This window comes from Sciurus carolinensis, chromosome 9, assembly GCF_902686445.1.
Source record: "Sciurus carolinensis chromosome 9, mSciCar1.2, whole genome shotgun sequence".
In the NCBI taxonomy this organism is placed as follows: domain Eukaryota; kingdom Metazoa; phylum Chordata; class Mammalia; order Rodentia; family Sciuridae; genus Sciurus; species Sciurus carolinensis.
This window is the reverse complement of record NC_062221.1, coordinates 66,810,900-66,831,202: the sequence shown is the minus strand read 5'-3', so window position 1 is coordinate 66,831,202 and position 20,303 is coordinate 66,810,900. Positions and strand designations below refer to the sequence as shown.

The 20,303-nt window shown below is 38.7% G+C and overlaps 1 protein-coding gene and 1 non-coding gene across 2 annotated transcripts in view; both read right to left on the bottom strand.

Moving 5' to 3' along the window:
• The window catches only part of Ubxn7 (UBX domain protein 7), a 62,565-nt gene extending 54,725 nt beyond the window's left edge, over window positions 1-7,840 (bottom strand). Inside the window, exon 1 of the mRNA XM_047564271.1 lies at window positions 7,696-7,840. Within this exon, the coding sequence (XP_047420227.1) occupies window positions 7,696-7,768 (73 nt within the window). The 5' untranslated portion in view covers window positions 7,769-7,840. The remainder of the gene's footprint in view (window positions 1-7,695) is intronic.
• Window positions 7,841-10,223: 2,383 nt separating this feature from the next.
• Window positions 10,224-10,412, bottom strand: LOC124993884 (U2 spliceosomal RNA). The gene has a single exon (XR_007110398.1). It is a non-coding gene; the product is annotated as a U2 spliceosomal RNA (small nuclear RNA).
• Window positions 10,413-20,303: the final 9,891 nt, after the last annotated feature.

The following is a 20,303-nucleotide window of genomic DNA, read 5'->3' as shown; positions in this document are numbered from 1 at the left end:
CAAAAGGTTACGTACTGTGATTCCATTTATGACATTCTAGAAAAAAAAAAATCAGACTAAAAACGATTTAAGTTATAAGTGTAGGGGTAACTACAAAGAAGCAGAAACTGTTCTGCATCCTCCTTTTATTTATCCCTGAGGCGGGTTCCTGCTGTTGCTCTATTTGGTCTCAACCACATGGGCTCAAGTGATCCTCCTACCCAGACTTCAGAGTAGCTAGGACTATGGACACTCACCACTACACCAGGCTTGTTCTACATCTCAACTGTGCTAGTGGTTAAAGGATTGTTTTATTTATCAAAACATGTAACTAGGGGCTGGAGTTGTATAGTTCAGGGGGAGAGTTGTCTGGCATGTGTGATGCATTGGGTTCGATCCTCAGCACCACATATAAATAAGTAAAATAAAGGTCCACTAACAACTGAAGTATATATTTAAAAATTTTTTTTTAAAAAGTTATGTAACTATAAAACAAATAGGGTAAAAATTTTCTGCATGTAAATTACACCTTATTTTATTTTTTGCAGTGCTAGGGACTGAATATAGGGCACTCTACCACTAAGCTACATTCCCAGCACTTACACCTTAATTTTAAAAATAATTTGGGCTTTTATTTTATGTCTTCATAATTGATTTTATTATATTTTACAAAAATACTGATACATGAAGATTGGAAATTTTAAAATAAGGGGAAAGGGTCCTTTCCTACAAATAAGTTTGATAAGTATTCACCTAAACATATCTAAGTCAGTTTAATTCTGTTGGCAATTTTATCTAAATCAGAAAAGAGTCAAGATGGTTTCTAACGTTATCTTCCAGCCCTGAGCAAAACAAAAAACAAAACGAACCTCTAGGATTTCTGATTTCCTACTGTGCCTATCCAATATGAGGTATCACCATGTTTCTGATGTTTGAAGGGCCATCATTCTTTCCTGGCTTACTTCCTACATTAGTTTCTCCTGGGTCTCTTATTTACTTTCTTCTTTATAGTCCTCCAGATGTTGATGTTCCTTCAGTTTTGTGTCCTACAGCCTACTATTTTCTCATAATACTCTCCCTGCAAGATGTCATCCACTTCTTTAGCTTTAAATGCCACCAATATGACAGATCTCTCAGACCTCTTTCTAGACCCAAACATTCATGTGCTTGTTCAACAGTTCCCACTGGCAGAACCTTAACTTATCCAAAATTGAATTAATCAACTCACCAAACCTCTTCTACTATCCCATAACTTCATAAATTGCATGTTATATCCGTAGATGTCCAAAACAGAATCCTAAGTTTCATTTTGACTCCTTAGATTTCTTCCCAGTTCTTTCAGAAATTTTCTCTTCCACTAACTTATTTCAGGACACCAAAATCTTTCTTGGATTAATGCAACAGTCTTCTAGTGCCTATCTCTTCACCACTATAGTCAAGTAACTTTTTCTTAAAACCAATTTTGAGTAAGTCACTCCTTCCATACTACATTCAAAAAAAGTCAAGATTTCCTAAATTGGTTTACAAGGTACTTCTCAATCTGGTACCTGTTTAACCCTTCAGTTCCATTTATTTCATCTCCCACTAGCTATGCCTTATTCACTTGGAATTAATACCAACTCCCTAGACTTACTGTCTCCTCTCTCACCTCTGTATGTATACATCCCTTTCTCCTCCACACCTCTGCACATATTCTTCCTGCCAGAAATTTCTCTCCTCCAGGTTTTTTTGAATAAAAATTATTGGGCTGGGGTTGTGGTTCAATGGTAGAGTACTTGCCTAGTGTACGTGAGGCACTGGTTCCGATCCTCAGCACCGCATGTAAATAAATAAAATAAAGGCCCCATCGACAACTAAAAAAAAACAAGAAAAAAAAAAAGAAAACTCAAAATAAAAAATCCTATTTAAAAAAAAATTATTTCTTCTACTGGGCGCAGTGGAGCACATTTGTAATCCCAGCAACTCAGGAGGCTGTAACAGGAGGATCACAAAATCAGAGCCAGCCTCAGCAACTTGGTAAGACCCAGTCTCAAAATAAAAAATAAAAAGGGCCGGCAATGTGGCTCATTAGTTAAGTGCCACTGAGTTCAACCCCTGGTACCAAAAGCAAAACAAAACATATCTTATTTCTTCTGGGAAGACTTTCTGCCCCCTTTTTTTCCCCCTTCAGTACTGAAGATTGCACCCAGGGGTACACTACATCCCCAGTCCTTTGTATTTTTGATGTTGTCAGGCTAGCCTCAAACTTGTGGTACTTCTGCCTCAGTCTCCTGAGTAACTAGGTTTACAGGTATGTGCCATTGCACCTGACTAGGGAAATCTTTCTTGATCTCCCTCTTTTGTGTTCCCGTATTAGCTCCTTTTTATTCACTGTATTACAATGTCAACTTATGTTGCTTATATTTCCATTAACCTTAAAGCTTACTGACCATAACACTATGTCTTACTCTTGGTTGTAAACTTAAGATCTGAACTATGCCTGCCATATAACAGTCTACCAATAAATACTGAATGCTTTACTAAGATTTAATTTACAACTCAAAATCATTATTGTGGTGGCGCAAACCTGTAATCCCAGCAGATCTGGAGGCTGAGGCAGGAGGATCATGAGTTCAAAGACAGCCTCAGCAACTTAGGGAGGTGCTAAGCAATACAGTGAGACACTGTCTCTAAATAAAATACAAAAAAGGGATGGAGATGTGGTTCAGTGGTTAAGTGCCCTTGAGTTCAATCCCTGGTGTGTATGTATGTATCTCCCTTAACTTTCTTCTCAAACTTCATAATCACCTTTTGAAATGGTTCTTAAAATTCTAACAGTTATCCTTTAAAATCTAGAAAACTTGTAACCACCTTTACTGATACATAGCCCAAGAGAACATTAGCCCAAGAGAAATGTACTATACAAAACAACAAGAACAGAAATTGGCCACCAAGTCAAATACCACACACAGTTTCTAATTTTTAAATATCCATTCATTCAATTATTTTAGTAAAGGTTAAACTGAGGTCTCTTCCACAAATGAGATTCGGTAATTTCAGGAAGTATATATGAATGCCTACTATATACAAAGCTCCATGAAATTCTATCCTAGTAACATCTTACACTCTTCCCAGTCTCCATTTTCTGATTGTTCTGATTGTTAGTTATTTCTACCTACAGTATCTATGTATCCCTCACTCTCGCCCCATGAATTATTCTGATAGTACATATATATTTTCTATGTGTGGGGCTGAATGTCAGCCCAAAGTTGGTGCTGAGATGCTGCCATGATTCAAAACATTTTTAAAAACTGTCTTCCGAAACAGACCCAGCAGCATATTCTTTCTTCATGTTCTGAAACTTGGTATGACTTCTGTAAAGCAATTGACAATCATCCAAAGCCACATATAATGAATATCATTGAAGATCAAACTGCATAATATTGTAAAACGTTGTATGACTATAAAGGAACAGCATCAGTTTTTGTACATAGCATTAGCTAACTCTGAAGGCATCTAAGAACATCATTCCCCTTGCCACTTGCTTATCAGTCTGATTTTTTACAGAAAAATGTTTATAATATAACATTATGTGAAAATTTCAGAATTCTGTATTATGAATAATAAAGATCCACAGTGGAAATAAGCATGTAAACCAGAACTGAAAGTTAATATGTAAAATAAGAATACTGCTACTGTGAGAATGAAGGATTAGTTTCTTCCCTTTTTTCAAAGTTACTTCATATTGTCACATACATTTTATAAAAAAAAAAAAAAAAATCAGTCATTATTATTCACATTATTATTATTGTTGTTGTTATTACTATTATTATTACTTTGGTACTAAAGATTGAATCAGGGATGCTTAACCACTGAACCACATCTCCAGTCCTTTTATTTTTTAAATGTATTTTATTTAGAGACAGGGTCTTACTGAATTGCTAAGTGCCTGCTAAGTTGTTGAGGCTGGCTTTGAACTTGTGATACTCCTGCCTCAGCCTCCGGAGTCACTAGGATTACAGGCGTGCGCCACCGTGCCCAGCCTCACCATATTATTTTATATGGAGAGACTTGTTCCTATTTTTGTGAGAAATAAGATTTATCAAAACTCTTTCAATTCTGCCTTCTAGTAAAAAAAAAAAAAGTACGACTCACATTTTTGAAGAACTTATTGCTTTTACCAGAATACTGAGCCTCAAAAAACCTTTTGGAAATTACAGTATAAGGTCAGTCTAATTCATCCAGCAACTGAATATCAAATACGTTTAATCATAAACACTGCAATTTAAAATGCATGTGGGGGGCTGGAGTTGTGGCTCAGTGGTAGAGTACTTGCCTGGCACGTGTGAGGCCTTAAGTTCGATACTCAGCACCATAAATAAATTTTACAAAAGATCATTAACAACTAAAAACAAAACTATATATCTATATATATATATAAAATGAAATAAAATGTATATAGGAGAACTGACCTCTTGAAAGAACACCTAAAATTTCTTTTTTCTTCTTCTACTACTTTTTTTTTTTTTTTTTGGTACTAGGGATTGAACTCAGGGGCAATTAACCACTGAGCCACATCCCCAGCCCTTTTTTATTTTGTGACAGGGTCTCAGCAAGGTTGCTTAGAATCTTACTAAGTTGCTGACTCTGAACCCGAGATCCTCCTACCTCACTCTTTCAAGTCACTGGGATTACAGGCATCTGTCACCACGCCAAGTCCCCCCAATTTTTTTTTTCTTTTCAATGAACCTTTATTTTATTTATTTATATGTGGTGCTGAGGATTGAACCCAGGGCCTCACATATACCAGACAAGTGCTCTACCACAGAGCCACAAACCCAATCCTCCGAAATTCCTTTTTAAGGTATGTGAAAAAGGTTCAAAGCGGGCTAGAGTTATAACTCAGTGGTAGAGCGCCTGCCGAGCATGTATGAGGTTATGGGTTCAATTCTTAGCACCACATATAAATAAATAAAGGTCTGTCAGCAACTAAAAACAAACAGTTCAAAGGGATTATAATTATTATTACTAGTATTATTATTTTTTGGACATAGGATCCCAGACTGGCCTTCAATTCCAGGACTCAAGTGATACTCCTGCCTCAGCTTCTCAAGTAGCTGGAACTAAGTTGTATACTACCCTGCCCAGGTGTATACTACCCTGGCCAGTTTATCATGTATTTCTAATGGTTAATCACTATCATAAAATGAATCCCAAAAAGTATCAATAGGAATTCACAACACTGCTAGGGATGTAGTTCAGGGGCAGAGCACACTTTTAGCATTCCTGAGGTCCTGGATTCAAATCCTTGGCCCGCCCCCCCAAAAAAGATCTGTTCACCTTTAGAGGGCTGGGAGTGTACCTCTGAGGTACAGCAGGTGCTTTAGCATGTGTTGAGGCCCTGGGGTTAATTCCCATCAAAGAAATGAAAAGAAATAAATCCACAACACATCAAAAACAGTCTAAGAAATTTTCCCTTCTTAAACTTTCAGATAGATGATCATTGTTTACTGAGACTCCAACTTAACTCAGCAATACAGAGGCCTGTGACCAAGAAACAAGCTGTGTAGATTTGCAGGCAGAAAAAAAATCAAAACAATTAAGGAAGTCTATTTATCTCACCACACTTTGTTTTTTTGTGTATCTCAAAATGTTTCATAAGAAGAAGTAATGTGGGGTAAAACGATTTGAATTTCTGATGGGTAGTATTTTGAATTAAGAAACTGAAATTAATAAATGGCAACTTAAACCATCTCTAGGAAATCTAAAGAAATAATAATGATATTCAAGTCAGGCATGGTGGCACACACCTGTAATCCCAGCTACTTAGGAGGCAAGTTCCAGGTCAGTCTAGACAACTGAGCAAGACCCTGACTCAAAAATAAAATTAGAGGGGGTGCGGTGGCTAGGCCTGTGATCCCAGCAGCAAGGGGGTCTAAGGCAGGATGATCATGAGTTCAAAGCCAGCCTCAGCAAAAGCATGGTGTTAAGCAACTCAGTGAAACCTTGTTCTCTAAATAAAAATACAAAATAGGTTTGGGAATGTGGCTCAGTGGTCACAAGTACCCTGTTCCAAAAAAAATTAAAAGTGCTAAGGATGTAGTTCAGTGACAGTGCTTACCTAACTTGCCAGGCCCTGGATTCAATTCTAACCACCTCATTCCACACACACAAGAAAAAGATACTCACTTCTCTATGGGATTCACTACAAAGATTTTTCTAAATAAACAATGCAGCAATATTAATTTATATGCAAAATAATTTTGAAGTTTTCTTCAGTAACAATGATTTGGTCAGACAATGGAAAATCCACTACATCTTAAATACAATAATCCAATCACAAAATTTCAAATTATGAAAAGTTATCCCACTCATCGTCCCAATTTTTTTAACCAATCTTTTTGTCATATTTCATGCCACAAGACAGACAATGCATCAAACACGTAGTTGCAGAGCAAAAAATGAAACTAACTTTAATTATAAAACGGCAACTTGCATAGAACCTTACATGTTAAAATAACGTAAAAGTTTACTTAACCAGATCCTACATATCAAATTCTAAGACAATTAACAGTGGAAATATTCTCTGTATTTAACAAATTACGACCGGAGAAAGTATAGATATGTTAAAAAAAGGGAACTAACATTCTGACCTCTTTACAAAATGACAAACTAGAACGGCAAAATTAAACTCAGGCACATGGAGTACTCTTCTCTCAAATCACTCCACAGAGAACTTCATCATTTGCTCCGCCCTCTAATAACTCATGCAAAAAAAGTTCAGCACCATCAGAGAGAAACAAGACATAGCGAATTCATAGAATGGCTTAGGGCTTTTCCTCCAGGCGGTAAGAGGATCTGCGTGTGCCCTTCGCAGGGGTCCAAAAGGAAGAAAAACCTAGGCCTAAGGTTTGGGGGGATACTGACACCCAGGAACAGATTTCTCTCAAAGAAGTTTCCGCCGCCATCCCTATTTTATCAGCAGGAGGCTCAGGCGCCATCGTCTTGGTCTTTATGACATATTTTATTATGGGGAGGTGGGAAAAGCCACCCAGGATTTCTCCAGACCTTCCCTATTAAGCTTGGGGGGTTCCCCCTCTTTCTTCTCTTAAAGCCTCAGTCCCTAAGGTACTCAGCACCCCCGGTTTCTGGCAGCTCGTCCCCCTCGGGATGTGTAAAGGCTCTGCGGAACCCACCGGCCTCGCCGTTAAAACCGGAGGGCCGAACACGCCAGGGCCACCGCGAAGGCTCCGAGGGGCCCAGAAAGGGGAGGGCAAGCCAGGGACGCGGGTGAGAATGACCTGGCCGGGGAAGAAAGGCAGGAGGAGCGAAAGGATGCACTGCACCCCCTTGTCTGTGGGCTGCACACACAAGAGGTGATGAAGGAGGAGGAGGGCGGTGGCCCGGGTGCGGCCCCCCACTCCTCCCGCCCCCAGGTCCGCGGGCCAGCGGGGACCGGCGGGCTCGGCCCAACCCCGGGTCTGGGTTGGCAGGGGGCGTGGGGGTCTCCCTCCAAATTGCTAGGAGACCGAGAACGAGGAACTGGGGAGCGCGGGGGAGCTGTCGCCCGCCTGAACCCGAGACCCCGCCGCCGTCGTCGCCTCTAGATCTGGAGGGAGGACTCGAGCCGTGGGTAAAGCCCGAGGGAGTAATGCACGAAGGTAAGGGGAAGCCAGGGTCAGCCCCACCGCCCACCGCAGACCCCACTCTCCACCTTCCGGTAACCGCGTCTCTTACCGGTGATGGCGGTGAACTGCTGAATTAACCCCTTCAGCGCCGAGGAAGCCGCGGAGCCCCCGTGGGCAGCCATCTTACCGCCGCCGCCGCCGCCGCCGAACAACAACACAGACACACACGGACCGCCCTCCCCCACCTCGCCGCGCGGTTTGCGCAGGCTCACTGACCGCCCCCATGCTCCGCCCCTCTCGCTCCCGTCGCGAGGGACCCGCGCAGGCGCATTTTCCCCGGCCCGGAGCGCGCTCGGCTTTTGGGTAGGCTGTTGGGTGCTGTTTGCTCGCCGCAATCTCTTTGCAACATTTAGTGCCTTCCTCTCCAAAGTTCCTAGGCCAACCTTGAAGGCTCAGTGTTGATTCCCAGTTTCCGAAGGAAGCTCCGGTTTCCGCACGAAATAGATTCTTCGCGTTTCACCTTCACCAACTTTACTAATAGACCCAACGGTCCGTAACGATATATATTTTTTCCTTTTTTGCAACTCCGCTGCACTCTGCTAGATTTTTTGCAGCTTCCATCAAAGTACAAATCCTACATCCTCGTCCTGAAACGACTCCTGTACTCGCTCACTAACCTCTAAATTAATGGCTTAGCTAAACCTCGTGTGGCGACCGAGTCAGAAGTGAAACACCAGAACCCTTCATGCCAAGAAATCACTGGGCGCGGGTTTGACACATAATGGGCTGATAATAAACGATTAACCAGTCTGCTTTTCTTCAGCAAGTTTGCAAACACGTCACTCCTCAGAGTCTTAGCTTCCTCACCTATAAAATGAGGAGGTATCGTGTACAAAGAAAATGTACAGAAAGGACACTGGAAAAGGCTCTCAAAACGCTGATAATGGTTACATTTAGACCAGAAAATGATAGGGAGATGAAGAAAGAAGACTTTGGGTTCCTTTTTCTTTTTTGGGGGGAGGGGGAGGGTACCAGGGATTGAACTCAGGGACACTCGACCACTAAACCACATCCCCAGCCCTATTTTGTATTTTTATTTAGAGACAGGGTCTCACTGAGTTGCTTAGCACCTCGCTTTTGCTGAGGCTGTCGCTTTGAACTGGTGACCCTCCTGCCTCAGCCTCCCGAACCACTGGGATTGCAGGCGTGTGCCACTGCGCTCCGCCTCCTTTATTTTTAAACCAAGAGAATATTAGTATGTTACTTGCGTAATTTTAAATATTTTTATAAACAGGTACACACACAAATCTGATGTTTCCCTACTTTGAGAATAAAGTTGAAGAGATTCAGTTTAGTTCAAGTCTCCCTGCTCCCACCCACACCTGGACATATTTTGCACCTTCATAGGATAATGGCCCAATAAAAGATGAGTTACTCTGAGAAGTGCCACATCTTAAGGGTAAGTGTAGTATTAGGGAAAATTAAATAACCAAGTGAAGGCAGAGCCACCTGTAGTCATGCTACTAGGGAGGCTGAGGCAGGAGTATCCTTGAATCCAGAGAGAAAAAAGTGGAAGCAGGGACAGCCAGAGCCAAGAAATAGTATGACATTCCCTTCCTAAAACCCTGAATCCCTAAGGCTGGGTCACTGTAACCAACCATGCAAAATCAAGTTCCAAATAAAATGATGTAGCATGGATTACAAAAACAAAACACTTTTACTACTGTACCTCCATCATATGGAAAAACTAGTCAGTGGTGTGATTTTTAAATTACTCTGGCAAAAAACAAGTTATAAAGATAGTAGCATTTCCAAGTCCAGGAGAGTTTTCATAGATATTTTTAAATAAAGTAAAAGAAAACAAGGCAGAAACTTAAGAATACAACTTTGAATATTTTATTTGAGTCATTAAAATGTGAAAGGTTTTTAGAATCACAAGAAAATATCCTTAAATGCATCCCTAAAATCATGGGGAAATGTATTTTAAAGAAAAATAGATGGTCCTCAGAAAAGAAATTAAAATGCATAAGTACTATACATTGAATAATGGAAAAATTCAATGACTTAAGGCAAATGTTCCAAAGCTACACATCAGTTAATTACTATTAGCATTATTAACATCCAGTTATACCAGGATTTTGTTTTTAATTCTAAATCTGATTTTAAGACTTCCAAATTGTGCTGAGGCAGGAGGATTACAAGTTTAAGGCCAGCCTGGGCAACTTAGCAAGACCCTATTTCAAAATAAGAAATGAAAGGACTGGGGATATTACTCAGTGGTAGAGCACTTGCCTGGCATGCATGAGGCCTGGATTCAATCCCCAATACTGTAAAATATAAATAAATAAAATAAAGGAAGAAGGAAAGAAAGAAAAGAAAAGAATTGGGGAGTTGGAACTATAAAGAAGAAATATGATAAATATACAATCATGCACACCCCTTATCTCTGATGATAGTAAATAAACATAGACTACTCATTCTATTCAAATACACATGAAACATAATAAAATTTGATCATGTAAAGGCCACAAAGCAAATCTCAAGAATGTAAAATAATCATTACAGTACAGAACATTTTCTTTAAATACAAATCAATTAAATTAGAAATTACATTTATTTATTTTTCTATTTCTCCAAAGGGGGTGTACTTTTCCTGGAAGTACTGCAATACGAGGTCCATGTGTGGAGTGCACAGAGCAAGTTTCTATTCCATCTTCTATTTCCAAAAATCCATTTAATATATTGTCCTCTGACAGGACATATCAGATATTAAACTGATAAGAACAGATAATACATTTGTTCTTAGCCAAAAGGCCAAGAAGCAATTAGAAATTAGTTTTTAAAAAGAATAACTTTAGGACTGGAGATGTGGCTCAGTGTTAGAGTGCTTGCCTAGTATGTACAAGGCCCTGGGTCAATCTCCAGCACTTGGGGAAAAAAAAGGTAAAGTTTAAAAAATAATAATAACTTTAGCCAAAGAATGGTAGTGTGCCCCTGTAATTCTAGCTACTTTGGGAGGTTGAGGAAATAGAATTGCAAGTTCAAGGCCAGTCTGGTTACATAGTGAGATTCTGCCTCAAAAAACCAAAATTTTTCTAAAAAGAATAAACTTTTAAAAACTCATATTTAGAAAGTTCAAAACATACTCCTAAATAACTCAGGAACAAAATAAAAGGCAATAAAAATAATGAAAGACAAAATAAAAATAATGTATCATTCAGGGTCCAAACAGGAAATAGATTGCCACTCAAGTCATTTATAAAAGAATAAATTTTAAAGGTGTGGGAGTCACCAGGGACAGTAGAGATTCTTGGACAAGCAACACTAGAACCGTCACAATTTCTAGGTCCAAAGGAAGGAGGAGAGAGAGATTATTGGGATCCCAAAAGAGATTCCAATCTGTTTGTAGAGCAAATCACTATACAAGAAACAGTGACCTTCTGTCAAAGGATGTAGCCAGCTGAGGCTGTCTCAGAGAGGAGACCAGCAAAATAAATACTGTGTTCTTCTCTTTCCAGGAATTCCCACTAGCAACCCCAACTGGAAGACAGAGGACATTTCCAGTAGCTATTGACAAAGTTTACACAGGCAGCCCACAGGGCATAGACCAGGGTGGAAAGCAGGAGAAGTAAGTCGATCTAGAGAGGCAAAAAGAAGTTGATAGACACAAATTTGAAACTGAAGGTCATGGCAACAGGCATCAAAACTTGTGGACTCCAATCTTGACAAAATCTTAAAGGAAAGTATATCACCTTAAATAGTTATATTACAGAAGAAGATTGAGAAATTAACACCTCAATACCTATTCAAGAAGTTAATAAAGGCACAACAGAATAAATCTAGGGAAATATAAAGGAAAAATTATAAAGAGCAGAAATAAGTAAAATAAAATACAGAAGAGAGGATCCATAAAATCAAAAGCTGCTTCTTTGAAATAACAAAATTTAAAAATTTTGACAAATAAGATTAAAAAGAAAGAGAAAAGGGTTTGGGATATAGCTCAGTTGGTAGAGTGCTTGCCTTGCAAGCATAAGGCCCTGGGTTCGATACCCAGCACCACAAAAAAAAAAAAAAAGAGAGAAAGTCACAAACTATTATGAAAATGATATAGCAGCTATAGCAGTAACTTAAAAATAAGAAAATATTAGTTTCTTATTTTATGCCAATTAGTTAGGAAATTGATAAATGGCAGTTTCCTGGGAGGGGGGATTACCAAAGCTGATAAAACTATAGTAGATTCATTATAGTAAAATTAAATCTACCAGATTTGATGATCTCAACTCCATAAAAATTAAGAAACTGACAATTCCAAGTTCATATAAGTCCTTCCAGACAAAGAACAAATGGAACAAATAACTCATCCTATGAGGCTAGCATAACCCTGATATCAAAACCAAACAACAGGGCTGGGGAGATAGCTCAGCTGGTAGAGTGCTTACCTCGCAAGCACAAGGCCTTGAGTTCAATCCCCAGTACCACAAAAACAAACAAACAAACAAACAAAACCAAACAATAGCAAATGAGACCTCAGCCTCATTTAAGGTTACTAAAGCAAAAATCCTAAACTAAACCAAAATTTAGAAGTCCAGTTACACACACACATATACCTGCATGCATACATACATGCATTCACTTTAAATTGGATTTAGTTCAAGAATGCAAGCATAATTTTTTACAGAAAAAATTCTGTCTATTTAATTTATAGTAAAACAAATAAAGAGGAACTATTTGGTCAGATACAGAAAAGACATTGGTATAAATCAAATACAAAACTTGCTGGGGTTGTGGCTCAGTGTTAATGTGCCCACCTAGCATGTGTGAGGCACTGAGTTTAATCCTCAGCACCACATAAAAATAAATAAATAAATAAAGGCATTGTGTCCATCTACAACTAAAACATATTTTTAAAACATTTACAAGACTTTAAAAAACTTAACAAAACTGGATAAATAACCTAAAACACATCATCAACAACAAAATCTACTATATATATATTCCAAAAACAGTAAACAGTATCATACTTAAAAAACAAGATAAAGTCAGACACTGTGACTCATACCTGTAATCCCAGAGACTCAGGAGGCTGAGGCAGGAGGATCACAAGTTTGAGGCCAGACTTAGTAGTTTAGCAAAATGAGACCCTGTCTCAAAAAAATTAAAAGGGCAGGGCTAAGGATTTATCTCAGTGATTAAGTCTCCCTGAGTTAAATCCGCTTTATCAAAAAAAGAGAAGCATATAATCTACCATTATTTCTATTTAGCATTATACTAGAAGTCATAACCACAGCAATAAGACAAGAAAAAAAATACTTAGGATTTTTTTGGGGGGCAGGTACTGGGGATTGAATCCAGGGGCTTAACTGGGTTAAGAACCACTGAGCTACATCCCCAACCCTTTTATATTTTGAGACAGAGTCTCAGCCTTGCTTAGGGCCTCCCTAAATTGCTGGGGCTGATTTTGAATTTATAATCTTCCTGCTTTAACCTTCCAAGTAACTAGGATTATAGGTGTGCACCACTATGACCAGCGAGGAATTTTTAAAATGGGGGGAGGGGCGGGGAATCATTATAATGCACCATGTGGTTATTTATATGATCTAAGAGCATCAACAGAGAAACTTTAGAACCATTAAAAGAGTTCAGATATATTTTGCAATATAAAACCAATAAACAAGCTGGGTGCAGTGGTGCACACTTATATCCCTGTGGCTCAGGAGAATGAGGCACTGAGGATGATCACAAGTTCAAGGCCAGCCTCAGCAACTTAACAAGCAATTTGGCAAGAGCCTGTATTCAAATAAAATACAAAAAAGGGCTGGGGATGTGACTCAGTGGTAGAGCACCCTTGGGTTCAATCCTTGGCTCCAAAAATTAAAATAAATTAAATTAAATTAATAAAATAAAATAATAAAATATAAAATAAATTAAATTAATTTAATAAAATAGAAAAATAAAATAAATAAATAAAATAAAATAAACCAATAAACATTTTAAAACTGTAGGGGGAACTATGTTTGGGATTCATCCAGGGCCTCGGACATACTATATAACAACTCCACTGCTGAGCCATGTGCCAGTCCCAATACTGCAGTTTTTTAAATGCCTCTGTATGTATGTATTTTTTTCCAATATTGCATTTTAAAACATGAGCAGCCAATAGTTTGGAACTGTAATTTTAAAAATATTCTTTTTTTCAAGGGTTGAAGATATAGCTTGGTGGTAAAATGCTTACCTAGCATGTGCAAGACCCTGGGTTCTATCCCTGCAATGATGATGCTGGTAATAATAATAAAAATAAAAATAGTAATATTCATTTCACAATACCAACTAAAAATGTACCTAAGCATAGATTTAACAAAAATGTACAGGGTCTTATGAAGAAAATTATGAAAGTTTTTTTGATAGACATGAAAAAATATGTATTCATGAATGGGAGGAGTCAGTATTACAAAGATGCCAATTTTGTGTGTACTAACCAAGAAATTCAATCTAATTCCAATTAAAATTTCTCTTGAGTTGCTCAAGCATTTTAATAAGATGACTTTAAAATTCAAGACTAAAGTATAAATCATAAGACACTTTTGAGGTAGAAGAACAAGGTCTACCAGAAGCGAATAATTATTATTAAAGTACAATAATTAACTATATTATGTTGGGGGATAGACAAATAGAGTATAGAACAGAGAGTCCAAAAATAGACATAAACATATATGGACAAGATGATAGAAGTGATATTACTAATCAGTAGAGGAAAGGACGGGCTATTCAAATGATAACCCTGGGATCGGAAAAAAAATTAGATCCTAAACTCATATTAGATACAAAAAATTATATATTTCTTCTCCTTTTCCTCTTTCTCTTCTTTCTTTTCTCCTCTTTCTCCTCTTCTTCCATTTTTTTATGGTAGTAGGGATCAAACCCAGGGCCTCACACACACTAGGCAATTACTCTACTACTTACTATAACCCCAGCCCAAATTATATACTTCTTTGAGATATGAATGAAAATAACAAAATTTTACAACTTTTTTTTTAGTTGTTGATGGACACAATACATTTATTTTATTTGTTTATTTTTATGTGGCACTGAGGATTGAACCCAATGCCTCACACATACCAAGCAAGTGCTCTACCACTTGAGCCACATCCCCAGTCCCAAAATTTTGCAACTTTGAGAAGAAAATGTAGGGGCTTATCCTAATGGCTTCAGATAGAACTGCTTTGCACAACTTGAGTACACCATTCACTTAGTGCTTCAGGGGGCACCATTCATATAGAACAATGTGAATGGACAGCCCTGTTATGGGTCAGATCTTAAATGTCCCTCATGTGCTGAAGATTTGATCCCCAGTGCAGCATTCAGACGTGGAACCTTGGGAGGTGACTGGATCATTAGGGCTCTAACCTCATGAATGAATTAATTCATTTATGTATTAAAAAAACTGGTTCCTTTTTCATTTTGAGTTAGGGTCTTGATAAGTTGCTGAGGGTCTTGCTGTGTTGCCAAGGCTAGCCTCAAACTCATGATCCTCCTTATCTTAGCTTCTCAAGTTGCTGTGATTGTAAGCATGTACCACTGTGCTGGCACTTTATGGATTCATAACCCAATAGGCTCTTGGGATGTGGTAGAAACTTTAGGAAGCAGGGCCTAGCAGGAGGAAGTAAGTAATTGGAGGCATACCCTTGAAGGGTATATTTTGTCCCCAGTCCATTCTTCCTACCCCTCCTTTCTGGCTACTAGTATGAGCAGCTTTGCTTCACCAGGTTTCCTCATCATGATGTTCTGCCTCACCACAGGCCCAGAAACAATGGAACCAAGTGATCATGGATTGAAACCGTGGGCCAAAATGAAATATCTCCTCCCTTATGTTGATTTTCTCAGGTACTTTGTCAAAGCAATGAGAAGCTGACCAACATAGTTGTCAGCTTGTGGATCTTGAAAGTTCAAATCAAGGAAGAAAAAGATGTGAACCAGGCATGGTGGTGTGCTCCTGTAATCCTAGCAACTCAGGAGGCTGAGGCAGGAGGATTGTGAGTTCAAAACCAGCCTCGGGGGTTGGGGATATAGCTCAGTTAGTAGAGTGCTTGCCTGTCAAGCACAAGGCCCTGGGTTCAATCCCCAGCATGGCATTAAAAAAAAAAAAAAAAAATCAAAGCCAACCTCAGGAACCTAGCAAGACTCTCTCTCAAAAAATAAAAATAAAATAAAACCAGCTGGAGATGTGACTCAGTCATTAAGCACCTCTAGGTTCAATCCTTGGTATCAAAAAAAAAAAAAAAAAAAAACAAGGAAAAATGGGAGATGGGTTGGGGGTGTACCTTGATGGGAGAGTACTTGCCTTGTATTAAGAAGGTCCTGGGTTCAACTCCCAGCACTGAAGAACAGAAAGGTGCATTATAATGTAGGGTCTACACCCAAATTGGCTGATGTAAACAGCAAGGAAAATTAGGGCAAGGTCTATGTTCACTAACCATATGGATCCAGCTCTACTTTCCTCTGACCCTCTTGTCTTTTCTTCATCTGTCCTAGGCTGATGTCAGGATAGCTGCAGCAGTTCCAAGCATCACATTGAAGTATAATAAGATGGCAGAGGAATTGGGAGACTGAGGCAGGAGGATCATGGGTTCAAAGCCACCCTCAGCAACAGTGAGGCTCTAAGCAACTCAGTGAGACCCTGTCTCTAAATAAAATACGAAATAGGGCTGGGGATGTGGCTCAGTGGTTAAGTGCTCCTGAGTTCAATCCCCAGTACCCCCCCCCAAAAAAAAGATGCAGAGGAAAAACAGCATCTCCTCTCTTTTACTAAGAAAGGAAACATTTCTTCGAAGTCTCTTGGGAGACATTCCTTCAAAATTCATCAGTCTGCATTGAGTCACAATTCTGTTCCTAAAACAGTCCATGTGCCAAGGGATGTGAGATAAACATAACTGGTTTAGTAAAGCATATGGCTTTGTGGAGGAAGGTGGATACCTCCCCAGAGTGTAGTGCTTTAAAGAGAAGGAAGGAAGGGAACGGATGTTAGTTAATTAGGCAATCAACAGAATATGCTCCATTCATAAAACTTCACTCCAGGCATGATGAAATATTCCTCTATTTCCATTTATTCTAATTTTACCTTTACCTAGAATTCTTCTGAATAACACTTAACCTTTCCAAATTCCTAGATACCAGGAAAACAGTGAATGAGTGGCAGTCATTGGAGACATCTGTCTCCCATAATGGAATTTAAAAATTGAGTGGGGTGTAGTGGCACATACCTGCAATCGTAGCTACTCAAGAGGCTAAAGCAGGACTGCAAGTTCAAGGCCAGCTTCAACAATTTAGTGAGACATTGTGTTATGGTTAGGATATGAGGTATTCCCTAAAAGCTCCTACACTCATGCAGGAGGAAAATGATTAGATCATGAGAGGTGTGACCTAATTGATGGATTAATCCATTTGATGATTTAATAATTTGAAAGAACTACTGTACTGGGTGGTAACTGTAGGCAGGTGGGTTGTGACTGGAGGAGGTGTCACTGGAGGTGTTCCCTGAAAGGGTTTGCCTTCCCTGTAACCCCTCTGCCTTTCTCCCTCTGCTTTCTGAATGCCATGAGTTAAGCAATGCTCTTCCACCATGTTCTTCTGCTATGATATTCTGCCTTATCTTGGACCCAGAGGAGTGGAGTCAGCCAAGCATGGATGTAACCTCTGAAACCATGAGCCAAAATCAACATTTTCTCCTCTAAGTTGCTCTTGTCAGGTATTTTGGTCATAGCAATGAAAAGCTGACTATCACACCCTGTCTCTAAATAAAAAGGGCTTGGGATATGCTTCAGTGGTAGGGCACTTGCCTGACCTGCACAAGCCCCTGAATTCAATTCCCAGTACAAAAAGAAAGGAACAATAATTTAAATATCAGTACTGTGAAAGTTGTCAGATTAAAATGGGATAACATTTATGAAGCCCTCACCAAAAAAATAAATAAATAAATCCAGGATGTTCTGGAGGAATTGCATGCATATAAGTCTGATAACAAAATCTGTTCACGGGGCTGGGAGATAGCTCAGTCGGTAGAGTGCTTGCCTTGCAAGCACAAGGCCCTGGGTTCGATCCCCAGCACCCCAAAAAAAAAAAAAAAAAAAAAAAAATCTGTTCACAAAACAGAGATTCTTTCAGAACTACAGCCTTACACAAAGTCACCACAACATTACACAGAATATGCTTTGGTGAGGATGTCTGCCCAGCAATTGTCTATATAATCTAAGACTGATGCCACCCTTATTATTGATGCTTGTAACCAAGAAATATTGTTTCAAAATCTCTCTCTCTCTCTCTCTCTCTCTCTCTCTCTCTCTCTCTCTCTCTCCTTTCAGTCCTGTAGATTTAACCCAGTGGCCGTCTATTTCTAAGCTATATCCCACTCCTTTCTATTTTATTTTGGGATGGGGTCCTGCTAAATTATCCAGACTGGTATTGAACTTGAGATCCTCCTGCCTCAGCCTCCCCAGATGCTTAGATTACAGGTATATGCCATCATGCCCAGTTCAAAATATTTAATATAATTCCTTTCATTTCACCTTTAAACACTTCCCCTTGCTTTAACTTCTTTGAATTTTCCCACAGTTTACTACGACATGTGTATTCCCATTGCAGTGCTTTGCTATTCCCAATTACATATAATTATTCTTTGGAAAATCTCTCTTCCATCTTTATTTAGGTTGGCAAAGTTTTCATTTAGAGTTAGGGTTTTCTATTCCTATGGATTTGCTATTTGTAGAATGTTATATAAATAGAATAAAGTAGAATGTAGCCCTTTGAGTCCAACTTCTTGAACTTAGCATGATGCATTTAAATTAAAATTGGGCCAGGCCTGGTGGCATATGCCTTGTAATCCCAGCAATTTGGAGGCTAAGGCGAGAAGATCACATGTTCAAAGCTAGCTTCAGCAATTAGTGAAGTCCTTCTCAAAATATAAAGGGATGGGGATAAGGGCTGGGGGTGTTGCTCATTGATTAAATGCCCCTGGGTTCAATCCCTGGTACCAAAAAATAAAAAATAAAATAAAATTCATGTTGGGGTTGGAGATGTAGCTCAGTGGTAGAGTAGTATGATGAGGCTCTAGATTAAATCCCCAGCATACACACACACAAACTCACAATCATGTTGATCCCTGTTTCCTCTTTATACCTGAGTACGATCACACTGTAATAATGTATCATAATCTGATTACCCTTTTACCAATTGAATAACATTTGATTTGTTTCCAGTTAGGGGCAATTATGAATAAAAGTACCATAAAGTCATGTACAACTGTCTGTATGAACATGTTTCCATTTCTCTGGGGAAGATTCCAAGGTGTAGAATTGCTGGCTTATACAATTAGTTTATGTTTGACTTTATAAGAAGTTGGCAAATTGTCCTGTGAATTTTAAATTTCAATTTTGGAAAGATAGTTAGCAATCATCACCTTAACCAAGTGATCAAATTAACATTACTACAAGTAGGACAACTTAATATTTTATGTTCCTAATGCTGTGTTAGGAATCACAGTAGCAACTATGACTTATTATTGGCAAAATTGTTACCAATCAAACTTACAGGTCTGCTTTTCAAACTACAAAAAATACAGGAAGATCAAGAAACAAGTTTAAAGACACTATCAGGAAGCACTCAGGCAAATCCAGAATTGACAAAACTGTCTCAGTCATTTAAAAAAAAAAATCACTGCTGGGCTGGGGATATAGCTTAGTTTGTAGAGCACTTGCCTCCCATACGCAAAACCCTTGGTTCAATCCCTAGCACCCCCCCACCAAAAAAAAAAAAAAAAAAAGTCAGAGTCATTGGTAGAGACAGAGCAGTAGGAAAGAATAGCAGGGGACTGTTGTAAATGAAAAGAAAGTAAAAATGCATCACAACATCCAGGTGCAATTGGCACACGCCTGTAATCCTAGTAACTTGGAAGGCTGAGATAGGAAGATTGCAAGTTTAAGGTTAACTTCATAACTTCATTACTTCACTAACTTTATAACTTAGTGAGGACCTAAGCAACTTAGTGAGACCCTGTCTCAAAATAAATAAAAGGGCTGCAGATGTCTTTCAGGGATAAAGCACCCTTGGATTCATTCCCCAGTATACACATATATACACACACAGACATCATAACAAAGTGCAATGCTTTGATTAGATCTTGATTGCAAAAAGAAAAAAAGAATACAGTTTTAAAATACCTTGTTGGGAAAACCAAAAATTATATGAACTATATGTGAGAGATTAGGAAATAATTTTCTTGGATATTATAATGACGTTGCAGCAATAGAAAGAAGTGTTTTTATTTCTAGGAGATGTACTCTAACATGCAGGGATAAAATATGATTCTACAACTTACTTTTAGATGATTCAGTAAATTTAAAAATAAAGCCAGGCATGGTGGTGCATGCCTGTAATCCCAGAGACTTGGAAAGTTGAGGCAGGAGGATCGTGAGTTCAAAGCCAGCCTCAGCAATGTAAGACCCTGTCTCTAAATGAAAAAAAAAAAAAAAAAAAAAAAATAGGGCTGGGGATGTGGATCAATGGTGGAGTGCCCCTGAGTTCAATCCCTGGTACTCAAAAATAAATAAACAAAGAAGTAAACAGTGGCAAATGTAAATAGTTGTTGAATCTAGGTACTGAGTATATAGGTGTTCATTGTGATTTTTTTCCTGTATGTTTGTAACTTTTGTATAAAAGAGTTGAAAA